Raw genomic sequence first — 12,509 nt, forward strand, 5'->3', positions numbered from 1 at the left:
GCTGCCATCCTAAATGTAGTTTTTCTGAAATAATTCATATATTAATTTAGATAATAGTTTATTATATATAGCATGTATTAACCAAATTCAAAATACAGTAAGGAAAAAGGCTTTCACACAAGGTAGAGTTGTTACTCAAACAGGTTTCTGGTCTTGTCAAAACATGTGTTTGAGGCTGAAAATTATCCTAAATGTTTTGGGTATCACCCAAACAAACACACACGCTACATACATACATATATACATACAGTGCCTTGCAAAAGTATTCAGACCCCTGACCAGTGCTCTCATATTACTGAATTACAAATGGTACATTGTAATTTCAAAATAAAATATCGTATAGAACGAAACACTGAAACTCAAAATCAATTATTGTAAGTTGACATTGGTTTTATGTTGGGAAAGGTTTGTAAGAAACATAACAAACTGAAACATGTTGCTTGCATAAGTATTCAACCCCTGTGCTGTGGGAGCTCCTAGTTTACACAGATGAAAGAAAGTGCCCCGTCGAGGACACAATTACCTTACCATTGGCCTCCACCTGTGAATCATTAAAATTGCTGTCACATTGTCAGGATAAAACCCCCACTGTTGAAGCATCGTTGGTCAGGCTATGGATCTGAAGGAAAATGAAGACCAAAGAGCATTCTACAGAAGTGAGAGATAATGTAATACAAATGCATAGATGAGGAAAAGGGTAAAAATAGTATCCAAATGTTTGGCTATCCCAGTGAGCATAGTTGGATTAATAATCAGGAATGGAAGCTGCATCACACCACCCAGGCACTGCCAAAAAAAGGCCATTCCTCAAAACTCAGTGCTCAACCAAGAGACTTGTGAGAGAAGCCACAGAGAGGCCAACAATCACTTTGAAGGAGCTACAGAGTTCAGTGGCTGGCAGTGGAGTAATGGTGCACCAGTCAACATATCAAGAGCTCTGCATAAGACTGGCCTGTATGGGAGGGTGGCAAGAAAGAAGCCGTTACTCAAAAGTACCATCTGAAAGCACGTCTGGAGTTTGCCAGAAAATATGAGAGTGCCCCAGCTGCGATGTGGGAAAAGGTTTTGTCATCAGATGAGATCAAGATAGAGCTTTTTAGCCAAAACTCAAAGCACTATGTGTAGCACAGACCTAACCCTGCTCACGCCTCAAGACACAGCATCCCTACAGTGAAGGATGGTGGTGGCAGCAGCATCATGCTGTGGGGATGCTTCTCGTCAGCAGGGATTGGGCATCTTGTTAAAATAGAAGGAAGAATGAATGGAGCAAAATACAGAGAAATACTGCAAGAGAATCTGCTTCAGTTCACTAAAAAACTGAACCCTGGGCAATTCACTTTTCAGCAGGACAATGATCCCAAGCACAAGGCCAAAGCAACATTGGTGTGGCTCAAGAAAAAAAGGTGAATCTCCTCCAGTGGCCCAGTCAAAGTCCTGATCTCAATCACATGGAGAATCTGTGGCGCTGTTTGAAAACTGCGGTCCACAAGTAATGCCCAACCAATCTGAACAACCTGCAGCGAATCTGCCAAGAAGAATAGGCCAAAATCCCCCTGACACTATATGCAAAGTTGGTATATACCTACCCCAAAAGGCTTAAAGCTGCTATTACAGTGAAAGGTGGCTCTAGCAGTTGGCTTGGCAATAGGGGGATCCGAGGGTCAGTCGGCCCGTCGACCACTGGATGACGGGGTCATGCCGCTGGAGCCATGCCAGGCCCAGCACGACCGGGAAGTGGGGTGCGGCAGCCAGGTAGAACTGGAGGCTTTCCTCGTGCTCCCCCAGGGCCATGTCAAGCGGCACTGTCTCCTGTACTACAGGGCCCGAGGCGAGAAGCCGGCCATCAATAGTCTCCACCAGGAGGGGATGGTGAATGGGTTGACTAGGAACCCGGTGGAGCTTGGCAAAGGACACGTCCATAAAATTGCTGGTGGATCCTGAGTCCAGCATGGCGGGTACTTGTAGAGTCCCCCTTCCGGGGACTGTCAGTGCGATCAACACGGTCAGATGCTTGGGCGGTGAGGAACTGAGGTGGCAGGCCCCTTGACCCATGAGGTTGCCCCAGCTCAGGGGCCTGTGAAGGCCGGGGCATGGGCGTTTCCCGAGGCAGGGGCTGTGGGTCGTGTCGCGGAACACTGGGCTGCAAAATGTCCCAGGGCCCCGCAATACAGGCAGAGGCCCTGTTGCCGGCGTCGCAGCTTTTCGGCCGCAGAGAGACATGGCCGAGCCCCTCCCAGCTGCATCGGTTCTGCCGGGGGTGTAGGGTCCTTGCCGACAGGCTCCAAGGGCCCAGCCACTGGGGCTGATGCTCTGTAGACTGGCCGGGGTCGGTTGGCAGCACGCCTGCTTTCCAGCCTCCCATCAATCTGGAGACACAGGCGTATGAGGGCTTGCAGGGTTCCAGGGCGCTCCACCCTAGCTAGCTCATCCAGGAGCTCATCCGACAGCCCCTCCTGAAACTGGTCCATGAGAGCAGCTTCGTTCCAGCCCAGGGTTTGTTGCAATAGACGAAAGTCTGTTACATATTCCCCCAAGGGGCGTCGGCCTTGCCGCAGCCTGCGTATCCAGCGGTTGTCTGTGGCAGATTGGACTGGGTCCTCGAACATAGCCTTCAGTTCTCTGGTGAAGGCGGCTAGGTCATTGAGCACGGGGCTCCGCTCGAGGAGCAGGGGCATGGCCCATCTAGCTGCCGCCCCGGTGCAGAGGTTAATCAAGAATCCCACCCGGGTCTTATCATCTGGGAAGGCCTCTGGGCGTAACTCCATGAAGAGCTGGGCCTGGGCCAAGAAGGCTGAGAGCTGGTCGGAAGCCCCAGTAAATTTCTCTGGGAGAGTCACAGGGCACTTGGCTCTCCCTGTAGGGAGAGGGGGTGGGGCTGCTGCTAGAAGCCTTAGACGGCCAACAGCAGCTGGTCTACTTGTGAGCGCAGGAGCAAGTTTTCCTGCTGGAGTTGCTCCATGGTCAGCACTTCCCCCACTCCTTTGTTGCCTGCTTTGTTTTGGCTGACTGCAAACTGTCAGCTCTACACTGCATCAGCAGTGTCGGGGGGGCTGGAAATTCCTGGGTCTTTGGCAGGGAAGGAAAGTCCTTAGCCAGCAGTCGGGTTGTAAATCTGCCAGGCCTATCCGAAGCGTACTTGCCGAGTCAGAAGTCCAGAAGCGAGGTCAGTGGAGGTCCGGGATCAATTGCCAAGGAGGTCAGTCAAAGAGATGCTGCAGGGAAACTAGGTCTACACAAGCCACGCCTGACGTTGCAGTCAGCAACAAGCTGCAGCCAAGGTGTGCCTTATAAAGAGCAGGATGGACAGCAGGTGTGAGCCCTCAGTGTTTGGGCCTTAAGGAGACAGGCCTGCCTCTCTTCTGCCTGACCTTCTGCTGTCTACGTTCTGCAGGTGAGGGGGGAGTATCCTGTTCACTGTCTGTGTCTGGCTGCAGGGCCTCTGCTGTCCCTGGGGTGCTCTGCAGCTGAGGGGGAGAAGGAGCTGGATTCTCAGGAGGCTCCTCCGTGTCTCCTGCTGCTCCTGGGTCTGCTGCTGTTACTCCCGAGTCGTCCTCATCTGAGGAGTCCTCTGACGGGGCCATGACAAGAATCTGCTTCAGTTCACTAAAAAACTGAACCCTGGGCAATTCACTTTTCAGCAGGACAATGATCCCAAGCACAAGGCCAAAGCAACACTGGAGTGGCTCAAGAACAAAAAGGTGAATGTCCTCCAGTGGCCCAGTCAAAGTCCCGATCTCAATCCCATGGAGAATATGTGGCGCTATTTGAAAATTACAGTCCACAAGCAATGTCCAACCAACCTGAAGCGAAGCTGCCAAGCAGAATGGCCCAAAATCCCTCCGACACTGTGTGCAAAGCTGGTACATACCTACCCAAAAAGACTTAAACCTGTTGTTGCAGTGAAAGGTGGCTCTACCAAATATTAATGCATGGGGGTTGAATACTTATGCAAGCAACATGTTTTGTTTTTTTACATTTCTTACAAACATTTCCCAACATAAAACCAATGACACCTTACAATAATTGATTTTGAGTTTCAATGTTTCAAACTAACATATCATACAGAATGAAATTACAATGTACCATTTGTAATTCAGTAATATGAGAGCATTGGTCAGGGGTCTGAATACTTTTGCAAGGCATTGTATATGGAAAAGGTTTGGAAATTTGGGGACAGGAAGTTTTATAGTGCTCTGTGGGAACAAAGTTAAGAGTTCAGCTAAATATAATCTCACCAGAGTTAGTCTTTGCATGTTAAGGTATGTATCGATTTCCATGCAAAGTGCCAATACTGAGAAGTCTGTGGAAAAGAGATGCCTGATTTTACAACTTATGCAGTTTTATTCCTGATTATGACTATCTAGTCTTACTACTGATCTTAGAAAGCAACTCTGGAAACTTTTTATGCTGAAGAGTTGAGTTAAAATGTTTTATATTTCTGTCAGTTGTATAGTATATAAAATAAAAATTTGCACACTTCAGGACAGTGGGGTTTCTCATTGTTCTTGAAGCAATGAGTTTTGTTCGCAGTTTAGCAAAAATAAAAATAAATTGGACAACAAACCAGAAAGAAGCAATCTTTTCTTTAAAAGGGGGTTGGAATCCATTTGACTATAAGAGCAGCTGTGCTGGATCAAGCCAAAGGTCCATTTAGTTCAAATCTTGCTTCCCACAATGGAAACTAGATGCATCATGAAGCCCACAAGCAGGTTGGAGGCCAATAATGCTTTTCTGTTGTGTGTCTCCTTCAGCGTATTCAAAATCAGACTGCCTCTGAGCCTGGAGAAGGAAAGGTATTTGTTAATTTGCTATATAAAACCTCCATGTTCAGAAGCAGTCTACCTCTGAATATGCTGAAGTTGGAGAGACTAACAACAGGAAAGGGCTTTTGGCCTCGAAACTTGCTTTGTCTAATAATCATCTGTTCACATCTCTCAAAAGCCACCAGTTCTTGTCACCTTTTCCAGATTTCTTGGCTGCTTCTTCCCCTTGAGGCTTCTTCAAGCAGTCTTCTCACTGTTGCATGCTGTTGCATGTCCAGGGATATTGTTAGCTCCTAAGAGGATTTGGGTTGAGCCCCATTTTATTTTCATCCCACCCTTCCTTCAAGGAGCTCAGATTTCCTTACAACAACAATCCTCCAGGGTAGGCTATACTGAGAGTTGGTGGCCGGGCCAAGATCACCCTGAACGTTTTGTGGCTGAGCACAGATGTGCCTTCTGGTCTCCCTGGAATAAGTCCAACAATTTATTTCATCACCGAACCCAGGCGGCATAAATGTGGTTCCCAGCAGTCTCCTATCCAGGCACCGACTAGGCCCAGACTTGCTTAGCTTCAGCAAGATGGTGGCCTCATGTGCCTTCAGACCACAGCCTGGGACCACACTGCCCTTTTAATATGGGACAAAATAATTATGTTGCTTTATTTTTAGAAGACACTAACTAGTCCACACACAAAAGCTGCATTAATATCCATTTAATATTTTTTCACCAATATTTTTATTTATGTCTCAATTTGGGACACACTAGTGGCCTCAAAACTATCAGCCAATAGGTAAACTGCACCTTTTTTTAAAAGGGTGCCCTACAGCATGTTGTAATGATAAGGGGAAGGCAAGAAATCAGATGCATTGCCTTGAGCTCCCTGAAAGACGTGCGTGTGCCAGTCACAGGGCTGCAAACCCTCTCCATGCTCCCTGAAAGACATGTGTGTGTGTGTGCGCGCGCATGCGCACATGCACACACCTACCCAAGGAGTTCAAGGAAACATGCATGATTCTTCCTTTTCCTTTCTCATCACAACAACCCTGTGAGGAAGGTTAGTCAGGGATGCTGACTATGGAAGCCTTGCTTTTGCTAACAGTTCCTGCTGTTAGGAGGGGCAGGATATATATATATGAAATAAAAATAAATAAAATAACAGGATGCAGGAATCAGATCATGCCTCTAAGAATATGCATGCTGTGCAGTGCAGAGGACTGGGTACAGGGCTCCTGGTCTGCTGTGGAGCTGCCTGCACATGAGGAGTGCAACACTGCCTAGCCATTGGCCTCTAGTCAGCTCACCAAGTTGCTCTGTTTTAGGCTGTGAGCACACTAATTGCCTTCAGCAAAGTGTTTCCACTAGCCACACCAGCGAAATGTTTCCACTAGCCACACTGGGTTGATCTGCCGATCAGTTGCAAAATCTGTGTGAAGCTGGATTTTAAAAAATGCACTCAAGATGATCCCACTAGGTTTTACAGTAAAAAGGGGCAGAATTTGACTAGCATTGTGCACCCCCGTTTTCAGAAGAGAGAGGTGGAGAAACACTGGAATTTGCAAAACAGTAAGTGTGCTTCTATCTCTTGACATCCTTCAGGTAAAGGAAAGGCACTTTTCACATATATAAGTGACAGGAGGCCAGCAATGGGGGGGTTCAAGGTGGGGGGGCTCCTTGTTGGGGGGGCATTTGCTCCCCTCTGGCGTAACTCCCGTGTTCTTGCAATAGTAACAGGGCTTCTGTGCTCCTCAATGGTCCGCATTCTAAACGTTTGCTGATATAGGGCAATGGAAGGCTTCCAATTGCACTAAAATGTAATTACACTCATTAGGAACATAAAGGTTTCAACTGTACGCTGCAGAGGTGCCTAGTAGGATCCTCTTACCTACTTAAATGGGCAGCCTACTCAAAAAAGTTTATCTCAAAAGCAAAAAAACAAACATTTCATGTGTTTTTGATCTGAGATATCGTACCATCACAGGGCCAGAATGACACTCAATTTAATGTGACCCAACCCACAGCACCAAGGCTCAATTCTCCATTTATTATTATCATTTTACACCATCTAGAGAACATAATATGCCATGTGGGACAGCAGGCAAGGGGCAGCTGTTTTAGAATGACTTCACAAGTTAAATTAATTGAAAAATGGAAGAAACTTGACTGTGGCTTCCCAGTGCCTGTATAGGTCATGAAAAACCTGCATCTGCAATTGTTGCTTCTGATGCTATACACACAATTTGCACATTATTTTCGATACAGATGCAGGAATTTTCTAATCTGAGAAATACTCTTCAGAAGACTATGAATGAGGAGGATTCCTGGATAATTATTACTTTCCTTCAATATTAGAGCAAGCATTCATGTCTCTTATGCACCCTTAGTTCTATAGACAAGAGAAAATAAGAGAAACTCTACCAGCAGCTCTCCAGAAAGCACCTCCAACAGTTTGATTAACATCCGCCCATCTCTGAGGTCCATGTAGAGATCAGAAATGCGACAGGTCCCACGTGCCAGGTGGGAGTTCACCCATTTGGTGAAGGTTTTCTTCTGCACAGCTTCCCGCTCATCTGAAAATAAGAAAAGACTCTCTTAGGCTACAATTCATTACATACTTACCTGAAAGTAAGTCCCATTGAAGCTAATGGAGCTTACTTCTGAGTAGACATGTATTGGATTGCAGCGTTAATTATTAAACTCAAACATTCATTCAGAAGAAAAATCCAGGACTGCATGAATTCTGTATAATTACTGCACAGGTGCAAAATCTGGTATGTGGTAGAAAATTTAGCATTTTGAAAAGCTCAAGGATTTGTTGTTGTTTTTAAGATAGCCACTTATAGGCCTTACAGTTTCAAAGAAAAAAACTTAAATGTTTGGACAGTAAGATCCCAAAAGCCAGAGTGGAGCTTTGTAAGTTAGAATTTAGTGCCCTACAACAGTGGTTCCCACACTTTTCGCCGCACAGACAGCCTGAAAGTTGCTAAGGGTCTTGGCAGACCACTTAATGATTTTTTTGCGTTTTTTAGCAATTGTAACGTGGTGTGCTAGATGCTGTACGGTTTTTAATTATATTTTTATTGTTTCTTTTATTTCTTAAGTTGTATTTTATCGTATTACAATTTGCATTCCACAGACCTTTACTGTAATAAAATAAAATATAAGAAATAAAAGAAGCAATAAAAATACAATTAAAAAGATGTCTTTAAAGCTTTTTAAAAATTTGTTTTTAAAGTTGTTTTGTTTTAATGTATTTTAAGGTCTGTTTTTATGATGTTTTAAAGTGTTTTAGTGCTTTTGTTTGCCGCCCTGGGCTCCTGCTGGGAGGAAGGGCGGGATATAAATCAAATATTGTTTTTGTTTTGTTTTTTTTATTATTATTTATTGTATTTATATATTGTGCTTGTTTTTATCTTTTTGTACACCGCCCAGAGAGCCTTCGGGCTTAGGGCAGTATATAAATTAAACTAACTAAACTAACTAAACTAAAAAACCAAATGAATATTTAATGCAGGCATGTCACAGGCTCCCTGAATGAAGTTTGTGGCCTACTGGTGGTCCATGGACCACAGTTTAGGAACCCCTGGTCTAGCACTCAATCCCCACTATCACTACTCTCCAGAGAACCATTCTGATGCAGTGGCTATACTGTGGGTTTGGATGGTGGGAAGCATGTGTTTGAGACACAGTATTTCAGACTTCTAAGTAGTTAATTTGAAACCCAGATACTGAGACAACTCAGAGACGGATGCCAGTACCTCTGGCAGTGCAGCTTCTGAGTCTAACAAGAGCAATGCAATATATCATCCACAGTAACTCACTACATGATGTACTCCATTGAGGGTTATTTGTTTAATCCAGCCTTTGCCAACCTGGTGCCCTCCAGATGTTTTGGACTAACTCCCCTCATCCCAGCCTGCATGGCTATGCTGGCTGGGGCTGACAGGAATTGTAGTCCCAAAACATCTGGAAAGCACCAGGTTGGCAAAGGCTGCTTTAATCACTGGATTTCCCTGACCTGAAGAAAAGGAGCAGTCCTGTTAGGTGCCTCATGTATTTGTATCCCTGGGGAGTCACAGGCATTAATCCTAACCATGGTAACAGAAGACTAATATAACTGAGAGATCCCTCATGAAACAACTGCCCATCTTTGTTTCTGTTAGCAAGAAAGCCCGTGTGAGCTTGTCAAATTCATTATATGCATCTGAGATCATGATGGGCAGAGGTTGTGTACCCATACTGCAATAATGGAAAGAGCAAAGCAACCTACAAACAGGACCAGAAATCTGCCTATGAGGTATAAAGCAGGCCTGGTGTGACTTGATGTAAAATGAAATGGTATTACATCCTCTTTTCATTAATGAAATGGGACTCTACACTTTCCCCGACATGGGATAATCATGATCCTCGAAACATGCCAAATATCAGGAATTGGGCCTCCCCTTCACCTAACATATTGAGACATTAAATAAGCCTTCAAGGAGTGACACTAAGATTTCACCAAATATTTTACAGAAGCATCCAGAGAAACCATTGAGTCTTGGGACTTCCAAAGCCTCTAGGTCCCTCTTCTTCCCCAACCATTTTCTGAGGCTTTGCTGCTCCCTGATTATTCACATATGCTTCTAACTCTGAGATAGCCATCTGCAGCTCCACTCTAGCTGCACTTTTAAAACATCTTCAGCTCACTAATACACAATCATTTCAGTGGCATCCCAACTTAATGCAACTGACAATGGATCTGAACAAAGTACTTGATTACATCCTTAACAACTGCACTTTGCCTTTGAAGCAACAACAGACAGTCTCCAGGTTGACAAAGGGGGTTATGATAAAGGCAGCTGCAAATTAGCAATTACGGGAGCATGATCAGACAGAGAAAATAGGCCAATATACAAATTAGCGACTGGGACAAAGATGCCAAAGCCAAGACATAATCAATGCAAGGGGACAATGCAAGGGTGGGCAAGGAATTCAAGTGAACAGAACATAACATTCCAAATTATTATTATTATTATTATTAATTACAGTTATTTGCTGCATACTTCAAAATGTCTTGTCTCAAGGCCTCTTACAACTTTTAAAGGCATCTAATGTAACATTTAAAATACATCAGATTAAAAAACAAAACAAAAAAACAAACACCAAACACATTAACTAAAAGCACTCATTCAACAATTACATAAAAATTACATCCTACCCTACCCAACAAAAATTTAACTAGATTATGCTCCTTCGTTACTGCCTTTAGTTAGCTGTGCACCCTGGGAGGGGGGGGGCTGCCTTCTCAGAATGTCACCTTTTCTATCTTGAGTTGGGTCTTGGCCAAAGTTAAATTCTCTCCCCCTCACCTCCAAATGACCTCTGTCTCTCTAAAGCAGCCTTTCCCAACCAGTGTGCCTCCAGATGTTGTTGGACTACAACTCCCATCTTCCTGACCATTGGCAATGCTAGCTGAGGCTGATGGGAGTTGTGGTCCAACAACATCTGGAGGCACACTGGTTGGGAAAAGCTGCTCTAAAGGAATCTTACTGATGGACCTTATCATTTAGGAACAGAAGCGGACCTTTATTTGGGCTGTAAACACCCCCTAGTTTTATCTCTTGATTCTTACTAATGCCTTTGGTAAAAACATACCAGCCATCAGGATCTCTGCTTATGCAATGCAGCAAAAAACAACTCCAAACCATTTTGCCAGAGCAAGGGTTACTCCCTGAGACTTTGGGGTCCCAGGAGCTGAGAATTGCTCCCCAAACCATGCATGCTTAAAGAAGTCCTATCCTCAAATTTCTTATGATGGAATTCTTGAAGGAAAATTACATTGTGTAATTTTTGCCTAATTGTGTAATATAATAATATTAATATAATAATAAATTTTATTTGTTAGTCGCCCATCTGTCCGAGTTAACGGACACTCTTGGTGACGTACAACAATGTAAAATACAAGCCATAATAAAAACATATAAAATCAACAATCACAGTATTAAGATCACATTATCTAAGACCATCCCTTCAATAATACAATATAAAAACCTAACCCACCCCAGAAATCCCATAGGCCTGCCTGAATAGCTAGGTCTTTAAGGCTCAGCGAAAAACCATCAGGGAGGAGGCATGTCGGAGGTCAAATGGAAGTAAATTCCAGAGGGTGGGGGCCACGATCGAAAAAGTCCTCTCTCTGGTCCGCACCAACCTAGCTGTTTTCATCGGTGGGACCGAGAGAAGGTCTTGTGAAGCAGATCTTGTTTGGCGGCATATTTGGTGATACTGGAGGCGCTCCTTCAGATAGACTGGGCCGAGACCGTATAGGGTTTTAAAGGTAAGTACCAACACCTTGAATTGGGCCCGGTACACAACTGGCAGCCAGTGTAATTCCATCAACAATGGGGTGACATGGTCCCGGCGACAGCTCTGCTTTATCAAGCAAGCTGCCACATTCTGTACCAGTTGCAATTTCCGGACCGTCTTCAAGGGTAACCCCACGTAGAGCGCATTACAATAGTCTAATCGAGAGGCGACCAGGGCATGTATCACTCGTGGGAGCAGATGTATAGGAAGGTAGGGTCGCAGCCTCTGTACCAGATGAAGTTGGTACCAAGCTGCCCGGCACCCTGTGCCTCTTGACTGGATTTGCCAAGCTTCATATTCCAAGAATAAGTTTTCCACTCATCCTTTGTCTATTCTGGGCACATAAGATAGTATCTCTATACTTTTCCGTTGAGGGGGTGGGGCAAGAAATTACTGGAAGAGCACAAGAGCAAACATTACCAGTCTATAATTATCCTATTTCACAATAGGAAATATGGCAGACTGGACATTTGGGGAAGCAGGTAGGATATCCATTTTCATTTGTTGGTTTGTTTTTCAATTTTGAACACTGAGTTTTTCTGGAAGAATGATATTTATATGTATGATCTTCTGTCTGATTTGGCGGGATCAGATGTGGGTGGCAATATCCCAAATTATTAGGAATCCCTTGAAAGTTCCCATAACTAGTAACAGTACAACCACACATTCCTTCTCCCCTGAAAAAAATACAGCAGCAATGAAAAACGAAAATTATAATAAAGAGATCTTACACAAGACCACCAGATATATAGATAGACAGATAGACAGAGGCACTGATGTGACTGCTTTCATCACAGCAAGGGGAGGAGCAAAGGTTAGGCTGCCATCTTCTATCAGTGGTTTCACTCCCACAGCTTTTCCTTCAAAATAAAAATAGCCAACTTAAGCTCTGTTTTAAAAAAACATGCAAATGTAATTTGTAGTTTGGCCCTTTGTAAATCACATTTTCTGATTACAGAATCTTTATTTTATTTATTTATTATCTGATTTATATCCTATCCTTCCTCCCAGCAGGAGCCCAGGGCGGCAAACAAAAGCACTAAAATAACTTTAAAACATCATAACATACATTAAAACAAAACAACTTTAAAAACGTTGTTTTAAAAAGCTTTAAAGACATATTTTTTAAAAAGGGTTAAAAATATTGTTTTTTAAAAAAGGTTTTTAAAAATATTAAAAAGCAATTCCAACACAGACGCAGATTGGGATAGGTCTCAAAAGGCTTGCTGAAAGAGGAAAGTCTTCAATAGGCGGCAAAAAGATAGCAGAGATGGCGCCTGCCTAATATTTAAGGGGAGGGAATTCCACAGGGTAGGTGCCACCACACTAAAGGTCCGATTCCTATGTTGTGCAGAAAGGACCTCCTGATAAGATGGTATCTGCAGGAGGCCCTCACCTGCA

General features: G+C 44.0%; 1 protein-coding gene across 11 annotated transcripts in view; it reads right to left on the minus strand.

The window, feature by feature from the left end:
* The window catches only part of SPTB (spectrin beta, erythrocytic), a 167,540-nt gene that overhangs the window by 86,082 nt on the left and 68,949 nt on the right, over window positions 1-12,509 (minus strand). For 6 of the 11 annotated variants that reach the window (XM_061609475.1, XM_061609477.1, XM_061609476.1 and 3 more), the window contains one exon: window positions 7,179-7,330. The exons of 1 other annotated variant lie outside the window; for it this stretch is intronic. In XM_061609475.1, coding sequence (XP_061465459.1) covers window positions 7,179-7,330 — 152 coding nt within the window. Of the gene's footprint in view, window positions 1-1,586; window positions 1,607-4,235; window positions 4,285-4,564; window positions 4,694-7,178; window positions 7,331-11,839; window positions 11,969-12,509 lie in introns of those variants that run through there. 4 more of the 11 variants (XM_061609479.1, XM_061609483.1, XM_061609482.1 and 1 more) reach the window with 4 other exon arrangements.

The sequence above is a fragment of the Rhineura floridana genome, chromosome 2, assembly GCF_030035675.1.
Source record: "Rhineura floridana isolate rRhiFlo1 chromosome 2, rRhiFlo1.hap2, whole genome shotgun sequence".
In the NCBI taxonomy this organism is placed as follows: Eukaryota; Metazoa; Chordata; class Lepidosauria; order Squamata; family Rhineuridae; genus Rhineura; species Rhineura floridana.